General features: G+C 37.5%; 2 protein-coding genes across 3 annotated transcripts in view; one reads left to right on the forward strand and one right to left on the reverse strand.

Annotated features, from left to right (window-relative positions):
• Positions 1–11,570: 11,570 nt before the first annotated feature.
• Positions 11,571–20,617, forward strand: part of LOC148941659 (protocadherin gamma-B2-like) — a 283,199-nt gene continuing 274,152 nt past the window's right edge. Inside the window, exon 1 of one of the 2 annotated variants that reach the window (XM_089104431.1) lies at positions 11,571–11,685. The gene's annotated coding sequence lies outside the window, so the exon portion shown is untranslated. Of the gene's footprint in view, positions 11,686–12,362; positions 12,453–20,617 lie in introns of those variants that run through there. The other variant, XM_089104433.1, reaches the window with a different exon arrangement.
• On the reverse strand, positions 17,506–17,955 carry LOC148941660 (uncharacterized). Its single transcript, XM_089104220.1, has one exon. It carries the CDS (start codon positions 17,953–17,955, stop codon positions 17,506–17,508), a length of 450 nt encoding a protein of 149 aa, XP_088960346.1.

Raw genomic sequence — 20,617 nt, forward strand, 5'->3', positions numbered from 1 at the left:
TAAATTATGTAAATAAGGTTGTAATAATATACTAACACCTCTTCCACGCCCATCATTTCCCGGAACACATCCAATCAAAATTTTGAGATAGTCATTTTGTAGCGTAGTTATTTCCAGGTAAAAATAATGTCTCTGAGGACAGTCCCCCTTAGGGCAAGCTCATAGGGCAAGGGTTGTAAGTTATGCCCTGGGGGCATATAAGGTTTTTATGTAAGGCGTTGTCGTAGAAACTTAAAAAAGACTCATTCGATTGGAAATTCAAAGGGCTAGTGCCTTTTTTAATAGTCGAAAGTGATTGAAGTGCAACTAGCCCCCCTCCTACGCCCACCCTCCCAGTTGTCCATTATGTTTAAAAACTAAATGTTGCCTTAAGATTAAAACGAAATGCACTGTGTTAATGCTAATTCCCATTAAGGCAGCTAAGCAGTGTCCCAAGAACGACTGAGGGTATTATGTTGAAACTTTCGGGGCTACTTCTGCTCTTAAAATTTAACCAAATCAAAATAGCGTTAGTGTATCCAAAGTATCAAAGAAAGTAAACAGATTTTTTTGTGAATGGTATCAAGTTTTTTATTTCAGTTCAACTAGAGGAGTTATGAAACTAAATTAAACAGTACTATCTATGTCCAGATTTTTAAAAGGGTGTATGTTGTTAAAAATTGCTGAAAATTGTTCTCCAGCATACAAATAGCAGGCCAAACTATAAAGCCCTAAGAAAACGAAAAGATTTAAAGAATTATTTTTTATTTCCCTGAAAAGACTGTGTCAATACAAAACGAACAGAAATTAATTAAAAAAAAACTTTTTCCACAAAGTAAGCTTTTCAAAGAAAAGTAAAGAACCCCATTAAACCAAAAATGAGCAAAAATAAAATCAAATAATTTACCAAGCGTGTAACTACCACTAATAAGCATCGATAAATAAATGAAACACAAAACGAACAGAAATTACAACAAATAACAGAGTCAAACTAAAAAACAAGCCGAAATTAACATGAGTAGGGTCAAGACCTCTATGCCTTCCCAAGGCCAGAACATAATTTGTACTTTACTGAAAAAAATACAAATGAATATGCATTGTCAGTTTAATCTACGTATACTGATATTTAGTAATCAAATTGTTAATATTCTTTGATTATTAAAGTTGTAAAAGTAAAAACATTTATATTTTTTCAGTAAAGTGTAAATTATGTTCTGGCCTTGAGAAGGCATAAGGGTTTTGAGCCCTACTCATGTTAATATCTGCTCGTTTTGAGTTTGACCTGGTTATTTATTGTAATTTCTGTTCGTCCTGGCTTTCATTTATTTATCGGTGCTGATTTGTGGTAGTTTCACGATTATTTGATTATTTTATTTTTATTTTTGCCCATTTTTGGTTAAATGGAGTTCTTTACTTTTCTTTGAAAAAATTATTTTGTGGAAAAAGTTTTTTTTAATTAATATGTACTAAAAAACGGATCTGTTTCTGTTGATGCTTGAATTATGCAGGTGCATCTTATTTTTGACAAGATCATGGAAGAAACTAAATTTCAGGTGGGGGGGACTAGGGTCGGGGGGGGGGGTTCAAATCGAGGTCTGGGAGGGGCAGTTGACCCCTACCCCTTAGCAAATTACGCCCCTGTCTCTTAGATGTGAGAAAAATCGGTTTTATCTGTCTTTATTCAGAGACAATTAGCTTAGGCTCAGGCTATATTAGTTTAGGCTATATAGACTTGGTATTCTGGATTAGTATTTAATATAATGCGTTCTGGACAGCCTACTTTCCATAATTCTCTGATGTACTTTCCATGATTTTGTTTATATGGTATTATATTTTCATCATATTCAGTTCTTGAGTGTGTTTGGTATAATAAGTAATTACCCATGACCTTTATGTTAGAATTATATCCCTCTCTAAAATTTGAAAAACAACACAAAAGATATAGAAAAAAAATGCTCATGGTGGCACCTGTGTAGTTTTAGTGCATGCGTCATTTTTGCTCCTTCCTCAACCTGGGCATAAATTTTGATCAGTTCTGTTTGTGCAAGCTTGTGAGTCACTGCTACCAGCGGGTCGGTGGATAAATACTTCCATTTTTAGATTTGGATAATAATTTGCTTATGCAAATTTAAACAATTGAAGCAGTGTTGTGAATTCATTAAGGTGAGAGCATCGGGAAAATGTTCATTTGCTTTTATGCGTAGGCATATTTTAAAGTTTTGTTATAGGCTGATTTTGGTTTATGTAAATTAGGCCTATTAGAATTTAGCTTCGAGTGCTTAAGGTGGGAAGAGTAATATACAATTATTGTGTAAGTTCAAAAATCTCATGGTAAATTATAGGCCATTTTTGTCAAAGTTTTTGGAGACAAAGAATAAAAAATTATACACGTTTTGGGGAATAGGTGATCACTTCAACAATTAATGGTAAAATTCAAGACAAGCTACTTCTTGCTGTCTTGGAAAGGGGTTAGGTTAGGAAAATGAAATTTTCAGTTAGGAAACTGATAGACAAAGCAGGTAGAATAAGCCTAGAATTGGGGCTGTTGAGAAAGAAATATGTCAAGAAAACAATTTAAACTTCATGATGTATAGAATAATTGTAGAAAGAGCTTGTGGAAACCAGGGGCGGATCCAGGATTTTTTTAGGGAGGGGCGCAAAATAGGTTGATTCGATAAACTTGCGTTAGAAGCAAGTTTAATTAACGCAAACTTGCGTTAATTAAGTAAATTACACTACTCAGACTACGTTAGATGGGGACGCCCCCTGGATCCGCCGCTGGTGGAAACACTTCCTGCCTTAGCGATTGCAATGGAATTTTATAGAAATATGATTAAAAATAGATTAAAAATGGAAGGAAAACATAGTCTGATCAATGTAAACAAACTGCATATTATATAGTAAGAATTTCATTTTTTTAGTGCCTTCTTTTAGTTTTTATATAATCTAGGGCTACATTTGTGACCATCAGAGGGGGTACATTGTCAAAAAATCCGCCATGCTATTTTCAAAGAGCATAAAATAAGAATCTAATGGTACCACTGTATCTATTTAACATGTTTTCTTTAGAAGTGTTATTTTGTTTGCTTCGTTGTCATTAATAGTTCATATCATCAATATCATCAATAGTTCATTCGCAATGTCAAATAAAGCCCCATCCCTTTCCCCAAACAATAACAAACTTTTGTATTTAGTGTAAGATAATTGTGACGGCCGTGATGATTATATTTCGAAAGAGAAACGGGGAATGGAATGACATTTTTTCCCCAATTTGATTTCGTTCCTATAAGAAAGAACTTTTCCAGGATATTTTTTTTGGGGGGGGGGGCTTATTTTAAAACGGGGGAGGGGGGGAGTATAAAAACTCGGTACTCCTGTATTAAACGTACTCAAACTATGCTGTTAGTTTGGTTAATACTAATGAAATAAAATAGGATGAACATATAATAGCTTAGAAACAAATTTAGGCTATATATTTGCACATTAGGAGGGGGGGGGATAAAGCATAGCATATATTATTACGTAACCTAACCTAGGTACCTCCCCCTCCCCCAAACCCCCAAAAACAACAGTTTAAATATCGTATACGCAATGAAAACCACGCTATGCATTGCATTACTCTATAGCAGTGTCTTGAATTAACCTGTCAAAAACGGGTTTCTCGTGACTGGTTCCCATTTCAGTATATAAAAGAGTACGTTTAATACAGGGGTACCAAAAACTCTAAAAAAAACCATCAAAATTTGTATGTATGCCTATTTTCTTATGTTTATGCTTCGGATAATAATTTCGGGGGAAATTTGATCCTGGACCTTCCTCCCCCAGGACACGGCCATGCCTGTAAGTAACCTTACCCGAATTTGAATTTTTAACTGTTTCAGTAGTTAATCATTAATTAATTAATTAAACAATTAATCAAACCAAACATCTAAACCCGAACTGGCTTTAGATGGTAGAAAAAATAAAGAGAGAGACAAAGAATCTCAAATCCAGGATCTTTTTTTTTGGGGGGGGGGGGGGGTACAAAAGAATAAAAAAACGCATAAAAAATTAGTTTATATTAATTTTTATTACGTTTTTAGGAGTCGAACAAACATTTGGGGGGAGTTTAAACCCCCTACCTCCCTGGATATGGCCTTGACGGATAGTATACAGAAAAGACAATCTAAAACGACACGGATATTTCGCCTGTATAAAACAAGGCGTCTTCAAAGCTAAGAACAAATATAACACCAAAAACAATCTATAAAACCTAAAAATAAATAGAATAAAAAAAAAGAAAAAACAACAAACCAATATCTATTACTAAAATGAGAATACATTTTAGGTTTTATTGATTATTTTAGATTTTATCTTTTGGCGTTGAAGACGCCTTGTTTTATACAGGCGAAATATCCGCGTCGCTTTAGTTTGTCTATTTCGTCCACTGACCGTAGACTCTTTTGTTTCTTAATCTTGAGAATTTTCCCCCTTTGTTTAAAATTTATCAAACCTTAACGGAAATTAACACCTTTTTAGTTTTAGATTTTTATCAATTGGTATATACATTTTTGACAGAAGATGAGCTCTAAGTGGCTCAGTATTTCACACAGTATTTCACATAGAAGTGGAAATAGAGAGGGGTAGAAGACGTTGAGCTCTTCAATGTTGGGATAAAAGTATGGTTACTCCCCCGTTTTGACCTAAGCACTATAATAACGAAATTCTTATTTCATTACATTCATAAAGCTAATCATTTAGATGTTCACTGTCGCTTCTACTTTAACTGTAAATTGAATGTGTAAATACGGATGAAACATGAAATAAACAACTTATTTGTATTAAATGTGAAAAAACTAAATGCATGTAGCTTTCCCTCAAATGACCAGTGGCGGATCCCGGGGGGGGGCCGAGCGGGGCGCCCACCCTAGCGTAGTATAAAGTAGTGTAAAAATAACCGATGAAATTCGATTTAGAAGGTAGTGATATCGAGACACATGACTCGAATGAGGCAAGGACAACTTCGGCTGTCCGTGAATGGGGACAACCGTGAATGTGGCTTTTTTTTATTTTTCCAAAACGGCTTTGAAGTTTCAAAAACTAAAAATCGCTCCACCTTTTGTCTTGATTCGATTAATTGAAAAAAATACCATGAGGTTGGTAATTTTAAGCCTGATTTTTCTATTTTATTCTTATGTTGAAAATTTACTTCTACACTGAGTTATTGAAAAGAAACGGAATCACATTCACTGTTTTGCCGAGGGATTTCTAAGAAAGGCGGAGCAAAACCATGAATGTAGCGGAGAAAATGTAAAATTTCTGGGTTTGCCTTGGAAAGCTGTTGCAAAATCGTCAATGTTCTATTATTTTAGTATGATCTTTAAAAAGTACAACCGTTAATGTGAAAGATAAAAATTATAATTTAAAATCTACTTGAAATAAAAATCGTTAAAAAGTACAAACATTCACTGTCATGCAAAGCTTCCACTGGTAATTTGCTGATTACAGTTCATCGTCGCAACTCTTTTCATCTGCCAGATCCTAGAAATCAACACTAAACAGTCTTTGGTAATCACAGAAACGTCTCTTTCAAGTGGAGCATACGGCAAAAGAGTATCCCCGATTTTCTTCTTTTTCGCCACTGTAATGCCTCGGATCGTGCTTGTACATTCAGGTCAAGGCCTTTTTTTCGCCGTGTTCTTCCAGAAATCACACTCGGAGTAAGACTCATACCCGAAATGAAGTTTTCAAAAAAAAGAAAAAAAATGCCCTCTGACAAAATTTATTTTATCAGCATTAATTACTTTGAACAAAAACTTGCTCGAATTCTCTTCGCTTTTACGCGTTTGGAAATCTTCAATTTGTATCGTTAATACTTCTACCTTGCGTTGCGACTCTTTGATAACCGTACAAAGACATTCAAGATAATCTATCTATCTAACTGCACAGATTTTCTTTTCAATATTTCCGTGAAGACCGTCAACAGCTTTGTGAGTACGACCTTTGGTAAGAAACTTGGGACGAACTTCCTTCGGATCCAGGTCACTGTGTTCATTGATAAGTAAAGTAAGAACAGTGAACCTTCTTACTCTGAGCTTTGTTGGTGTCAGCCCAGAATTCAAACATTTCGACGCCTGGGAAGTTCTCAATGACCTTGACGAATGCACTGGGTACGTTGTCAGCGTCACGTTTCTGAACACCTTCGTGCCAATCGACGAGAACAAAGAGTTTTCGTTCAGTTTTGGATTCACATGGCAAAATATTTTATCGAAGACAACGAGTCGACTTGTTAAAAAAAAAAAAAAACACACACACTTCTTTTTCTGTGGCATCATGGGCAGGAGCAAAAATATCTGCATGCCAACGCAAACAATGTTTCTTTATTACTTGGTTCATGCACTTTTCTCTCACCGTAGAGAACCTTGGCCACTCTTGATTTTGATATGTGCCTTTCCCACATCAAGGTGTCGATACCTGTAATGTCACCATTCAACGCTTTGTAGTCATGGTCGAGGCAGATATCACGCATATCGGATATTGGCTTCTCCAAATATATTTTCATTGGCAACATAATCTTCTGATATACTTCAACTGAGGCCTTTACACCTGGAAATATCTTGCGGTAGTCTTTGTACATAGAATTAAATATTTTAACCTTATAATTGGATAATTATAATAGATTTCCTATGAGTCCTTCCCACACAAAACCCCTTCCCATAAGTTATAAACCCCCTTTAATAGGTTATGCCCCAGGGCATAACTTACAACGCCTACCCCTGGGCCCTGGTGGGCTGTTTCGACACCGGAGTTTTTTTGTTATCAGAAGTTTGAACTATTTTAACAAAATGTCTCTCTCAAAATTTTTATCTGATGCATTTAGGGCGTGGAGGAGGTTCAATTTTCAATCAAATGAGCCCTCTCTAAAGTTTATACGAGCATCCCTTCCATAAGAAATAATATGAAGGATTCAGAGATTCCTTAAATTATAACCCTTGCCCTGAGGGCTTTGGGGGAGTTGTAATCCTCAAAGACCTAATTTCCAGAACTTAAAACTACGTTTAATGAAATGGCTGTCTTAAAATTTTGATGGGATGTGTTTGGGGAAAAGGTGGGCGTGAGAGGGGGGTTAGTTGCCCTCAAATCACTTTCGACTATTACAAAGGGCACTAGCCCTCGGAATTTTCAATCAAATGAGCCTTTTTTGAAGTTTCTATGACAACGCCTTCTATAAAAACCTTATATGCCCCCAGGCCATAACTTAAAAACCTTGCCCTGAGGGTTGTGGGGGATTGTCCTCCTCAAAAACATGTTTTCTATCTGAAAATGAACTACGCTGAACAAAATGGCTAGCTCAAAATTTTGTGTGGATGGGTGTGGGGGAATAATGGGCGTGGGGGGGGGGCTAGTGGCCCTCCAATCACTTTTGACTATTAAAAAGGGCACTATCCCTTTTGAATTTCCAATCGAATGAGCCTTTTTTGAAGTTTCTACGACAACGCATTCTACAAAAACCTTGTATGCCCAAAGGGTTTATCTTAAAACCCTTGCCCTGAAGGTTCTGGGAGAGTGTCCTCCTCAAAAAAATATTTTATATCTGGAAATCAACTACGCGGAACAAAATGGCTATCTCAAAATTTTGATTGGATGTGTTTGGGGAAATGATGGGTGTGAGGGGGGGGGGGCGAGTTTTATTACAATCACTTTTGACTATTAAAAAGGGCACTAGCACTTTGATTTCCAATTGAATGAGCTTGTTTCGAAGTTTCTACGACAACACCTTCTATAAAAACCTTATATGCCCCCAGGGCATAACTTAAAACCCTTGCTCTGAGGGTTTTGGGGGAGTGTCCTCCTCAAAAATATATTTTATTTCTGGAAATAAACTACGCTGAACAAAATGGCTATCTGAAAATTTTGATTGGATGCGTTTGGGGAAAACATGGGCGTGAGGGGGGGGGGGAAGGGGGCTAGTTACACTCCAATCACTTTCGACTATTAAAAAGGGCACTAGCTCTTTAATTTTCAATCGAATGAGCATGTTTTGAAGTTTCTACAATAACGCCTTCTATAAAAACCTTATATGCCCCCAGGGCATAACTTAAAACCCTTTCCCTGAGGGTTGTGGGGGAGTATCCTCCTCAAAAATATATTTTCCATTTGGAAATCAACAACGCTGAACAAAATGGCTATCTCAAATTTTTGATTGAATGTGTTGGGGAGAATGATGGGCGTGGGGGGGGGCTAGGTGCCCTCCAATCATTTTTGACTATTAAAAAGTGCACTAACCCTTTAAATTCCAATCGAATGAGCCTGTTTTGAAGTTTCTACGTCAACGCCTTCTATAAAAACCTTATATGCCCCCAGGGCCTAACTTAAAACCCTTGGCCTGAGGCTTGTGGGGGAATGGCCTCCTCAAAAATATATTTTCTATGTGGAAATCATCTACGCTGAACAAAATGGCTATCTGAAAATTTTGATTGGATGTGTTTGGGGAAATGATGGACGTGGGGGGGGGGGATGGGGGTTAGTTACACTCCAATAACTTTCGACTGTTAAAAAGGGCACTAGCTCTTTAATTTCCAATCGAATGATCCTGTTTTGAAGTTTCTACGACAACGCCTTCTATAAAAACCTTATATGCCCCCAGGGCATAACTTAAAACCCTTGCCCTGAGGGATGTGGCGGAGTATCATCCTCAAAAATATATTTTCTATCTGAAAATAAACTACGCTGAAAAAAATGGATATCTCAAAATTTTGATTGGATATGTTTGTGGAATGATGGGCGTGGGGGGGGGGCTAGTTGCCCTCCAATCACTTTCGACTATTAAAAACGGCACTAGCTCTTTAATTTCCAATCGAATGATCCTGTTTTGAAGTTTCTACGATAACGCCTTCTATAAAAACCTTGTATGCCCCCATGTCATAACTTAAAACCCTTGAACGGAGAGTTGTGGGGAGTATCCTCCTCAAAAATATGTTTTCTATCTGGAAATCAACTACGCTGAACAAAATGGCTATATCAAAATTTTGATTGGATGTGTTTGGGGAATGATTGGCGTGGGGGGGGGCTAGTTGCCCTCCAATCATTTTCGACTATAAAAAACGGCACTAGAACTCTCGATTTCCAATCGAATGAGCCCCCTTGGAAGTTTCTACGACGACCCCTTCCACATGAAGTGCCTCTGGGAAAAAAAAATAAATAATAATAACACATTGGAGCCGTCGGGCGTTATTATAGGCAACGCTACAGCGTTGCCTCTGATCGTTGTCGTAGAAACTCAAAAAGGGCTAATTTGATTGGAAATTGAACGGTCTAGGGCCCTTTTTATTCTTCGAAAGTGATTGTATGGATTGACACTGTCATATGCAGCGCGCGCGCGCTGCCCAGGTAAAGAACGTTGTGGGCACAATGTGATTTTTTTTTTTTTTTGGTTTTTCTACATAACCGGGCAAGTCTTAACGACGGAGTTCGATATACACCAAATAAAAACATTGTTATAGGCATTTTATTCAACGGAGTTTTAAGTTCTGGAAATTATTTCTTTGAGGATGACAACCCCCCCCCTCAGGACAAGGGTTGTAAATTATGTAAATAAGGTTGTAATAATATACTAACACCTCTTCCACGCCCATCATTTCCCGGAACACATCCAATCAAAATTTTGAGATAGTCATTTTGTAGCGTAGTTATTTCCAGGTAAAAATAATGTCTCTGAGGACAGTCCCCCTTAGGGCAAGCTCATAGGGCAAGGGTTGTAAGTTATGCCCTGGGGGCATATAAGGTTTTTATGTAAGGCGTTGTCGTAGAAACTTTAAAAAAGACTCATTCGATTGGAAATTCAAAGGGCTAGTGCCTTTTTTAATAGTCGAAAGTGATTGAAGTGCAACTAGCCCCCCTCCTACGCCCACCCTCCCCGTTGTCCATTATGTTTAAAAACTAAATGTTGCCTTAAGATTAAACCGAAATTCACTGTGTTAATGCTAATTCCCATTAAGGCAGCTAAGCAGTGTCCCAAGAACGACTGAGGGTATTATGTTGAAACTTTCGGGGCTACTTCTGCTCTTAAAATTTAACCAAATCAAAATAGCGTTAGTGTATCCAAAGTATCAAAGAAAGTAAACAGATTTTTTTGTGAATGGTATCAAGTTTTTTATTTCAGTTCAACTAGAGGAGTTATGAAACTAAATTAAACAGTACTATCTATGTCCAGTTTTTTAAAAGGGTGTATGTTGTTAAAAATTGCTGAAAATTGTTCTCCAGCATACAAATAGCAGGCCAAACTATAAAGTCCTAAGAAAATGAAAAGATTTAAAGAATTATTTTCTTTTTCCTATGAAAAGACTGTGTCAATACAAAACGAACAGAAATTAATTAAAAAAAAACTTTTTCCACAAAGTAAGCTTTTCAAAGAAAAGTAAAGAACCCCATTAAACCAAAAATGAGCAAAAATAAAATCAAATAATTTACCAAGCGTGTAACTACCACTAATAAGCATCGATAAATAAATGAAACACAAAACGAACAGAAATTACAACAAATAACAGAGTCAAACTAAAAAACAAGCCGAAATTAACATGAGTAGGGTCAAGACCTCTATGCCTTCCCAAGGCCAGAACATAATTTGTACTTTACTGAAAAAAATACAAATGAATATGCATTGTCAGTTTAATCTACGTATACTGATATTTAGTAATCAAATTGTTAATATTCTTTGATTATGAAAGTTGTAAAAGTAAAAACATTTATATTTTTTCAGTAAAGTGTAAATTATTTTCTGGTCTTGAGAAGGCATAGGGGTTTTGAGCCCTACTCATGTTAATATCTGCTCGTTTTGAGTTTGACCTGGTTATTTATTGTAATTTCTGTTCGTCCTGGCTTTCATTTATTTATCGGTGCTGATTTGTGGTAGTTTCACGATTATTTGATTATTTTGTTTTTATTTTTGCTCATTTTTGGTTAAATGGAGTTCTTTACTTTTCTTTGAAAAACTTATTTTGTGGAAAAAGTTTTTTTTAATTAATATGTACTAAAAAACGGATCTGTTTCTGTTGATGCTTGAATTATGCAGGTGTATCTTATTTTTGACAAGATCATGGAAGAAACCAAATTTCAGGTGGGGGGGACTAGGGTCGGGGGGGGGGGGTTCAAATCGAGGTCTGGGAGGGGCAGTTGACCCCTACCCCATAGCAAATTACGCCCCTGTCTTTTAGATGTGACAAAAATCGGTTTTATCTGTCTTTATTCAGAGACAATTAGCTTAGGCTCAGGCTATATTAGTTTAGGCTATATAGACTTGGTATTCTGGATTAGTATTTAATATAATGCGTTCTGGACAGCCTACTTTCCATAATTCTCTGATGTACTTTCCATGATTTGGTTTATATGGTATTATATTTTCATCATATTCAGTTCTTGAGTGTGTTTGGTATAATAAGTAATTACCCATGACCTTTATGTTAGAATTATATCCCTCTCTAAAATTTGAAAAACAACACAAAAGATATAGAAAAAAAATGCTCATGGTGGCACCTGTGTAGTTTTAGTGCATGCGTCATTTTTGCTCCTTCCTCAACATGGGCATAAATTTTGATCAGTTCTGTTTGTGCAAGCTTGTGAGTCACTGCTACCAGCGGGTCGGTGGATAAATACTTCCATTTTTAGATTTGGATAATAATTTGCTTATGCAAATTTAAACAATTGAAGCATTGTTGTGAATTCATTAAGGTGAGAGCATCGGGAAAATGTTCATTTGCTTTTATGCGTAGGCATATTATAAAGTTTTGTTATAGGCTGATTTTGGTTTATGTAAATTAGGCCTATTAGAATTTAGCTTCGAGTGCTTAAGGTGGGAAGAGTAATATACAAATATTGTGTAAGTTCAAAAATCTCATGGTAAATTATAGGCCATTTTTGTCAAAGTTTTTGGAGACAAAGAATAAAAAATTATATAGCCTAGCAAAAAAAAAATCTAGGCTATTCACGTTTTGGGGAATAGGTGATCACTTCAACAATTAATGGTAAAATTCAAGACAAGCTACTTCTTGCTGTCTTGGAAAGGGGTTAGGTTAGGAAAATGAAATTTTCAGTTAGGAAACTGATAGACAAAGCAGGTAGAATAAGCCTAGAATTGGGGCTGTTGAGAAAGAAATATGTCAAGAAAACAATTTAAACTTCATGATGTATAGAATAATTGTAGAAAGAGCTTGTGGAAACCAGGGGCGGATCCAGGATTTTTTTAGGGAGGGGCGCAAAATAGGTTAATTTGATAAACTTGCGTTAGAAGCAAGTTTAATTAACGCAAACTTGCGTTAGTTTAGTAAATTACACTACTCAGACTACGTTAGATGGGGACGCCCCCTGGATCCGCCGCTGGTGGAAACACTTCCTGCCTTAGCGATTGCAATGGAATTTTATAGAAATATGATTAAAAATAGCTTAAAAATGGAAGAAAAACATAGTCTGATCAATGGAAACAAACTGCATATTATATAGTAAGAATTTCATTTTTTTAGTGCCTTCTTTTAGTTTTTATATAATCTAGGGCTACATTTGTGACCATCAGAGGGGGTACATTGTCAAAAAATCCGCCATGCTATTTTCAAAGTGCATAAAATAAGAATCTAATGGTACCACTGTATCTATTTAACATTTTTTCTTTAGAAGTGTTATTTTGTTTGCTTCGTTGTCATTAATAGTTCATATCATCAATATCATCAATAGTTCATTCGCAATGTCAAATAAAGCCCCATCCCTTTCCCCAAACAATAACAAACTTTTGTATTTAGTGTAAGATAATTGTGACGGCCGTGATGATTATATTTGGAAAGAGAAACGGGGAATGGAATGGCATTTTTTCCCCAATTTGATTTCGTTCCTATAAGAAAGAACGTTTCCAGGATATTTTTTTTGGGGGGGAGGGGGAGCTTATTTTACAACGGAGGAGGGGGGGTATAAAAACTCGGTACTCCTGTATTAAACGTACTCAAACTATGCTGTTAGTTTGGTTAATACTAATGAAATAAAATAGGATGAACATATAATAGTTTAGAAACAAATTTAGGCTATATATTTGCACATTCGGAGGGTGGGGGGTAAAGCATAGCATATATTATTACGTAACCTAGCCTAGGCACCTTCCCCCCCCTAAACCCCCAAAAACAACAGTTTAAATATTGTATACGCAATGAAAACCACGCTATACATTTCATTACTCTATAGCGGTGTCTTGAACTAACCAGTCAAAAACGAGTTTTTCGTGACTGGTTTCCATTGCAGTATATAAAAGAGTACGTTTAATACAGGGGTACCAAAAACTCTAAAAAAAACATCAAAATTTGTATGTATGCCTATTTTCTTATGTTTATGCTTCGGATAATAATTTCGGGGGAAATTTGATCCTGGACCTTCCTCCCCCAGGACACGGCTATGCCTGTAAGTAACCTTACCCGAATTTGAATTTTTAACTGTTTCGGTAGTTAATCATTAATTAATTAATTAAACAATTAATCAAACGAAACATCTAAACCCGAACTGGCTTTAGATGGTAGAAAAAATAAAGAGAGAGACAAAGAATCTCAAATCCAGGATCTTTTTTTTTTTGGGGGGGGGGTACAAAAGAAGAAAAAAACGCATAAAAAATTCGTTTATATTAATTTTTATTACGTTTTTAGGAGTCGAACAAACATTTGGGGGGAGTTTAAACCCCCTACCTCCCTGGATATGGCCTTGACGGATAGTATACAAAAAAGAATAACTAACAAGGAAATGACACGCTGCATGCACGCTGCAAGGTTCCATAGCCACGCCGCACAAAGATAAAACCTAAAACAATCTATAAAACCTAAAATTAAATAGAATAAAAAAAAAGAAAAAACAACAAACCAATATCTATTACTAAAATGAGAATACATTTTAGGTTTTATTGATTATTTTAGATTTTATCTTTTGGCGTTGAAGACGCCTTGTTTTATACAGGCGAAATATCCGCGTCGCGTTAGTTTGTCTATTTCGTCCACTGACCGTAGACTCTTTTGTTTATTAATCTTGAGAATTTTCCCCCTTTGTTTAAAATTTATCAAACCTTAACGGAAATTAACACCTTTTTAGTTTTAGATTTTTATCAATTGGTATATACATTTTTGACAGAAGATGAGCTCTAAGTGGCTCAGTATTTCACACAGTATTTCACATAGAAGTGGAAATAGAGAGGGGTAGAAGACGTTGAGCTCTTCAACGTTGGGATAAAAGTATGGTTACTCCCCCGTTTTGACCTAAGCACTATAATAACGAAATTCTTATTTCATTACATTCATAAAACTAAACATTTAGATGTTCACTGTCGCTTCTACTTTAACTGTAAATTGTATGTTTAAATACGGATGAAACATGAAATAAACAACTTATTTGTATTAAATGTGAAAAAACTAAATGCATGTAGCTTTCCCTCAAATGACCAGTGGCGGATCCAGGGGGGGGGGGCGCGCGGGGCGCCCACCCTAGCGTAGTATAAAGTAGTGTAAAAATAACCGATGAAATTCGATTTAGAAGGTAGTGATATCGAGACACATGACTCGAATGAGGCAAGGACAACTTCGGCTGTCCGTGAATGGGGACAACCGTGAATGTGGCTTTTTTTATTTTTCCAAAACGGCTTTGAAGTTTCAAAAACTAAAAATCGCTCCACCTTTTGTCTTGATTCGATTAATTGAAAAAAATACCATGAGGTTGGTAATTTTAAGCCTGATTTTTCTATTTTATTCTTATGTTGAAAATTTACTTCTACACTGAGTTATTGAAAAGAAACGGAATCACATTCACTGTTTTGCCGAGGGATTTCTAAGAAAGGCGGAGCAAAACCATGAATGTAGCGGAGAAAATGTAAAATTTCTGGGTTTGCCTTGGAAAGCTGTTGCAAAATCGTCAATGTTCTATTATTTTAGTATGATCGTTAAAAAGTACAACCGTTAATGTGAAAGATAAAAATTATAATTTAAAATCTACTTGAAATAAAAATCGTTAAAAAGTACAAACATTCACTGTCATGCAAAGCTTCCACTGGTAATTTGCTGATTACAGTTCATCGTCGCAACTCTTTTCATCTGCCAGATCCTAGAAATCAACACTAAACAGTCTTTGGTAATCACAGAAACGTCTCTTTCAAGTGGAGCATACGGCAAAAGAGTATCCCCGATTTTCTTCTTTTTCGCCACTGTAATGCCTCGGATCGTGCTTGTACATTCAGGTCAAGGCCTTTTTTTCGCCGTGTTCTTCCAGAAATCACACTCGGAGTAAGACTCATACCCGAAATGAAGTTTTCAAAAAAAAAGAAAAAAAATGCCCTCTGACAAAATTTATTTTATCAGCATTAATTACTTTGAACAAAAACTTGCTCGAATTCTCTTCGCTTTTACGCGTTTGGAAATCTTCAATTTGTATCGTTAATACTTCTACCTTGCGTTGCGACTCTTTGATAACCGTACAAAGACATTCAAGATAATCTATCTATCTAACTGCACAGATTTTCTTTTCAATATTTCCGTGAAGACCGTCAACAGCTTTGTGAGTACGACCTTTGGTAAGAAACTTGGGACGAACTTCCTTCGGATCCAGGTCACTGTGTTCATTGATAAGTAAAGTAAGAACAGTGAACCTTCTTACTCTGAGCTTTGTTGGTGTCAGCCCAGAATTCAAACATTTCGACGCCTGGGAAGTTCTCAATGACCTTGACGAATGCACTGGGTACGTTGTCAGCGTCACGTTTCTGAACACCTTCGTGCCAAACGACACAAAGAGTTTTTGTTCAGTATTGGATTCACATGGCAAAATATTTTATCGAAGACAACGAGTCGACTTGTGAAAAAAAACAAAAAAACACACACACTTCTTTTTCTGTGGCATCATGGGCAGGAGCAAAAATATCTGCATGCCAACGCAAACAATGTTTCTTTATTACTTGGTTCATGCACTTTTCTCTCACCGTAGAGAACCTTGGCCATTCTTGATTTTGATATGTGCCTTTCCCACATCAAGGTGTCGATACCTTTAATGTCACCATTCAACGCTTTGTAGTCATGGTCGAGGCAGATATCACGCATATCGGATATTGGCTTCTCCAAATATATTTTCATTGACAACATAATCTTCTGATATACTTCAACTGAGGCCTTTACACCTGGAAATATCTTGCGGTAGTCTCTGTACATAGAGTTAAATAAATATCGAAATAAAACCTATTGGGCGCATTGTATCTTCTATAGTAACACTTCACTTCTATAATGAAAACTGCTTATATTTTGTTTGATTTCTTTTTCTACGTGGATGTAGCGGTTTCCACGACGTTGCTTAGTCAGCAAGCCCTTCTTTTTTAACTTTCTATGTAGTCCTGAGCAGTTTGTGCACGACTGAGATATTTTTGTATCTAAGTGTACCCAGGAACGTTTTTTATCACACAGTTTTTCTTAAAGAATCAACGCTATCACTAGATAAAAATTGCGAATATTACAAGACAAAACCGTGGCCTCTTCCCGAGATCTCGGGAAGAGTGGTAAAAATAAATTGCCATTGGTAGTTCCCTTGAAGTTGAGGCAAGAGTAATACGATTATTCCTCAATGAGCTGTGGTCTCTCGATCAGAATCGTCCGACGTGGAGGTCAACCATTGCTACCTCATACGCAACTAGGCGTCGGAGGATCTAAGTCTAAGTAAGATATGTCTTGTCGGGAAACACTGCGAATATCTTATTTTTTACATTGGCTGTGATAAATTAATTTCCAATGCTTAATAACGCGAAATTGGATGTAGTTGCTCAAAACGTAGTAGATGACATCTTCTAGAATACTTAGATTTAAAGTCCATCCCTCAAACTCAGATTTAAACTTTTTGTTGGGGGGTGACTGTCCCCTATCCCCACTCTTTATTCTAACGTTTTATTTCTCCTGAGATACTTCAAGAACTAATGCTCTAATCCAAAAGCAGAGTGATATAAAAATTAAAATTTCTACGATGCGGCTGTCCTCTACCAAAACGAAGAAAATAACTTTACGTGGAATTTGCTAAATACTGATTTTTATTTTTTTGGAGCATGATAAATTGATGAAGATACTGAATTTCAGGAACAGCTTTTCCCAAGTTTGTGTTCTTCTTGTCTTTGCTACTTATTTTCTACAGGACCGGGAAATTGGGTTTTGTGTCATTCTAGGGTTTCTGTAATAAGTGATGAATCTGGAAAACCGGGGAAATCTGTTTTTTGCCTCTGCAGATTACTTACTTGTACTTGCTGTGAGACCAGACTTGAACGTCTCAATCGGCATCTAGAAGACTGATTATGGTTAACTCGCAACTGTCGTGACCTTGTGCCAGCTCTTCAGCAAACCAGATCCAGCAGCTCTCCCACTTTTTTGCCGAACTTCCGAAATCCACCAATCGTATCGAGGTCATTTCTGACAGTTGCCCACCAATTTTTCAATTGACCACCCAAGCGTCTGTCCCAATCTGAGAGAGGGGCAGGTAGAAACACTTGCGTGATGATGCGGTCATTGGGTCTTTTCAGGATATGGCCAAGCCAACGCTGTCTTCTCTGTTTGACGATCGTGGCTGTGGGCTGGATGTTGCAGCAACGGTGACGGACATCAGCGTTCGAGAATCTATCGGATATCGAATCCTCAGAATTTTTCGTAAATAACGGTGGTCAAAGACTTCCAAATCATGGAGTTGAAGCACCTTTAGTGGCCAGATCTCAACTGCATAGAAGAGAACAGATCTACCTGCCACTTTGTAGACACAAATTTTTGTCTTCAAACTGATCTCCCGTCGGTTCCACAAATGGCGGCGAAGTTGAGAGAATATAGCCTGGGCTTTGTTGACTCTGTTCTGTGCGTCAAGGTCGCAGCCTCCACGAGAGTCTGTTAGCGAGCCAAGATAATTGAAGCTATCGACTTTTTCCAATTCCTGTCCGTGAAGCACAAGCTGATAATCCGACTTTATATTTAGGTCCATAACTTAAGTTTTGACTGTATTGATCTTCATACCCAGCAGCTGAGAGAAATATGCTATTTCATTTAGCATTTCTTGGGCAGTGGCTGGATCAGCAGCAAGAAAACGATGTTATCCGCGTAGTCTAGGTCAGACACTTTAATACCCAATCCCATAACGACACCATCAAAACTTGAGTGTTCTTTCTAGAACCCAATCTATACAGCAATTAAACGAAACGGGGACAATATACATCTTTGTTTTACACCGCTATCAACATTATAGGTCTCAGTTTCTTCATCCAGCACTCTTACAGTTGCTTTGCAATGCTCATAGGAGGGCTTCAGTAGCTCTATAAATTCAACCGGCATACCATGTTCTACCATGATTCGCCAAAGGTTTTCACGGTTACAGAGTGGAAAGCAGCGACGAAATCCATAAATATGTTAATTATAGAAGATTTGTCAATTAGTTTTACAGTTTTCTCTGAGACATATTTGTTTCTCAGCTTTGCAGGAGCATAGCCGATGACTTCGGCAGCCACCTTTTCAGTGGTGTTGTTGTTTCCCGGAATTGTTTCCATGGTGGGATCTTTACCACAGGCTTGCAAACTGGTTCTGTTACTTCAGGTAGAAGTCTTCTTTCACTAATTGAATTTTCAGTTTCTCCACGTCTAACTTCTTTTTTGGGGGTTGCTTCTTCCTCACACTCCACTTCAGGAGTATCTTTGCACCTACAAGCATATGATCACTTCCAGATTTAGATCCCGTGCACGCTCGTCTGTAAGCTCGAGAATCAATGACTGAGGAGCGCCAACACTGACATGTCAATATAAGGTCAATTTGGGCAGCTGTGGAGCCATGGTTTGAGCGCCAAGTTACCCTTTGAGAGGGTTTATGTTGGAACATCGTGTTGGTAAGGTTATGGGATCTCGCGAACTGGAGTAGTCTATCCCCACTGGAGCAGCGCTGTCCATAATTGAACCGACCAACGATATCGCGAACGTTGGGGTCTGTTGGGCCAATGACGGAGTTCCAATCACCGTCTAAAATCAAGAAGTCTCGTCTGGGGCATTTCTGCATCGTAATCTCCAGATCAGAGTAGAATGAGTCCTTATCAGCATCCGTTGCCACTCTTGTTGGTGCGTAGACAGCGATGATAGAGATATTGGATAGTCTTCCTTTCGGTCCTAGTATGGCTATTATGGAGTTATCTGTATCCCATGCAAGTCCACATAAAAACAGATCCTACACCCTACCACAGTTTTCCTCCTATAGGAGGATCCTCCCACGATGGTGTTCTGCTCCACCATGCAAACCCATTGCTGGGAAAAGGTTTTTAGCTCACGGGACGTGTCCTCATGCCTGTGGGCCCTGCTGGGTGTACGCGAGAGGGGCCTTCTTCCTCCTCCGCCTGCATTTATGACCCATGGGTGAGGGAGCCCTAGTTTCTGCTATGGACCCCTAGGAACTATGTCCCTCTTGGTCCGTGCCTCCTATTCAATGGTACTCTACATATATGTAGAACGTTCCCTATCCGCCACCTGGGGACGTGCTGAGTTGCCTGGGGGAGGACTGTTCTATTTTAGGAATCATGAAGATAAACACTTGAACGAGGCCTTGACCTTACCCGCCCTTTGAATCATCTAGAACAAAGAGTTGAATTAATGGGAGTATCACGAAAATCTAAAGATTTCATGGAGGAGGGATATGGGCCTGAATGGAATCCCTAGGACTTTGAACCGGGAGGTGCAAAAATAGAAGGATTCTATAGGAATCTAGAATAAAGAACAATTGCATGAGACCAATAATTATGAAAAAAGGCAAATATTTCAGGTCGATCTTAACGGTTCACCAAGAGGTGTAGGTAAATATTTCAGAGCTTGAGAGCAATTACATTTTCTACACGCCTACTCTTAATAACGTAAGTGGGTTTATCTTTCATACATTATATCGAAATGGCACCCCAACAGGTGCTGGGTCTTGGGGAAAATGTATTACCTATCTACGCCACTGGGAGTAGATACGCCCTGGGCACCGCTGGGCCACTATGGCGCCACTGGACGCCACGGATTCTTTCTCAGCGCCGAGAAAACGGAAGTGGGAAATTAAGACTAAAATATTCCAACTTAAACAAAAAACCAAGAGAGTATTGACAACTGAGGCGCCTTCTGAAAGATCAAATTTTAAAAAGGAACAAAAACGAATGAAAAAAAAATATTACAATAGAGATTTCAATTTTCAATTGGTTATGTCAGCAGTTTTTTTTATTTAGCATTGTCTTTCTGGGCTGTTAGACGACTGTAAAGGATAAAAAAAATGCAATTCATTTTTCCTTCTCTGTGAAACTTATCATACATCAAATTAAATGCATTTCTCCCAACTTCTGTTAATTGCCGAATCTAAGATGTCCATTATTTAATTTCGAAACCTTCCCTAGCCTTTTGAACCGATCCAATGTTCTCTGAAGTTAAATTTGCGTTCTCAATTTTAACGTGGTGGGGTTAGACCAAATATGTTGCGGCGACAGAGATTAAAAAGATTCTGGTTTATAATTTTTACTTGGATCATTACCCTCTGGTGTTTCGTTTTAAAGGACCCTTTCTGTTAGTTATTGACGCGTATGACCCAGCAGAGCGCATTTGCGCTGTTGGGGACTTTCTTAGGTGACTACACATTGAATTTTC

The sequence above is a fragment of the Artemia sp. Qi Xiang Cuo genome, chromosome 18 (genome assembly GCF_049724085.1).
Source record: "Artemia sp. Qi Xiang Cuo chromosome 18, ASM4972408v1, whole genome shotgun sequence".
Lineage (NCBI taxonomy): Eukaryota > Metazoa > Arthropoda > Branchiopoda > Anostraca > Artemiidae > Artemia > Artemia sp. Qi Xiang Cuo.

Coding starts and splice junctions, on each gene's coding strand:
- LOC148941660 (XM_089104220.1), bottom strand. CDS start 17,955: ATGGACCTAAATATAAAGTCGGATTATCAGCTTGTGCTTCACGGACAG.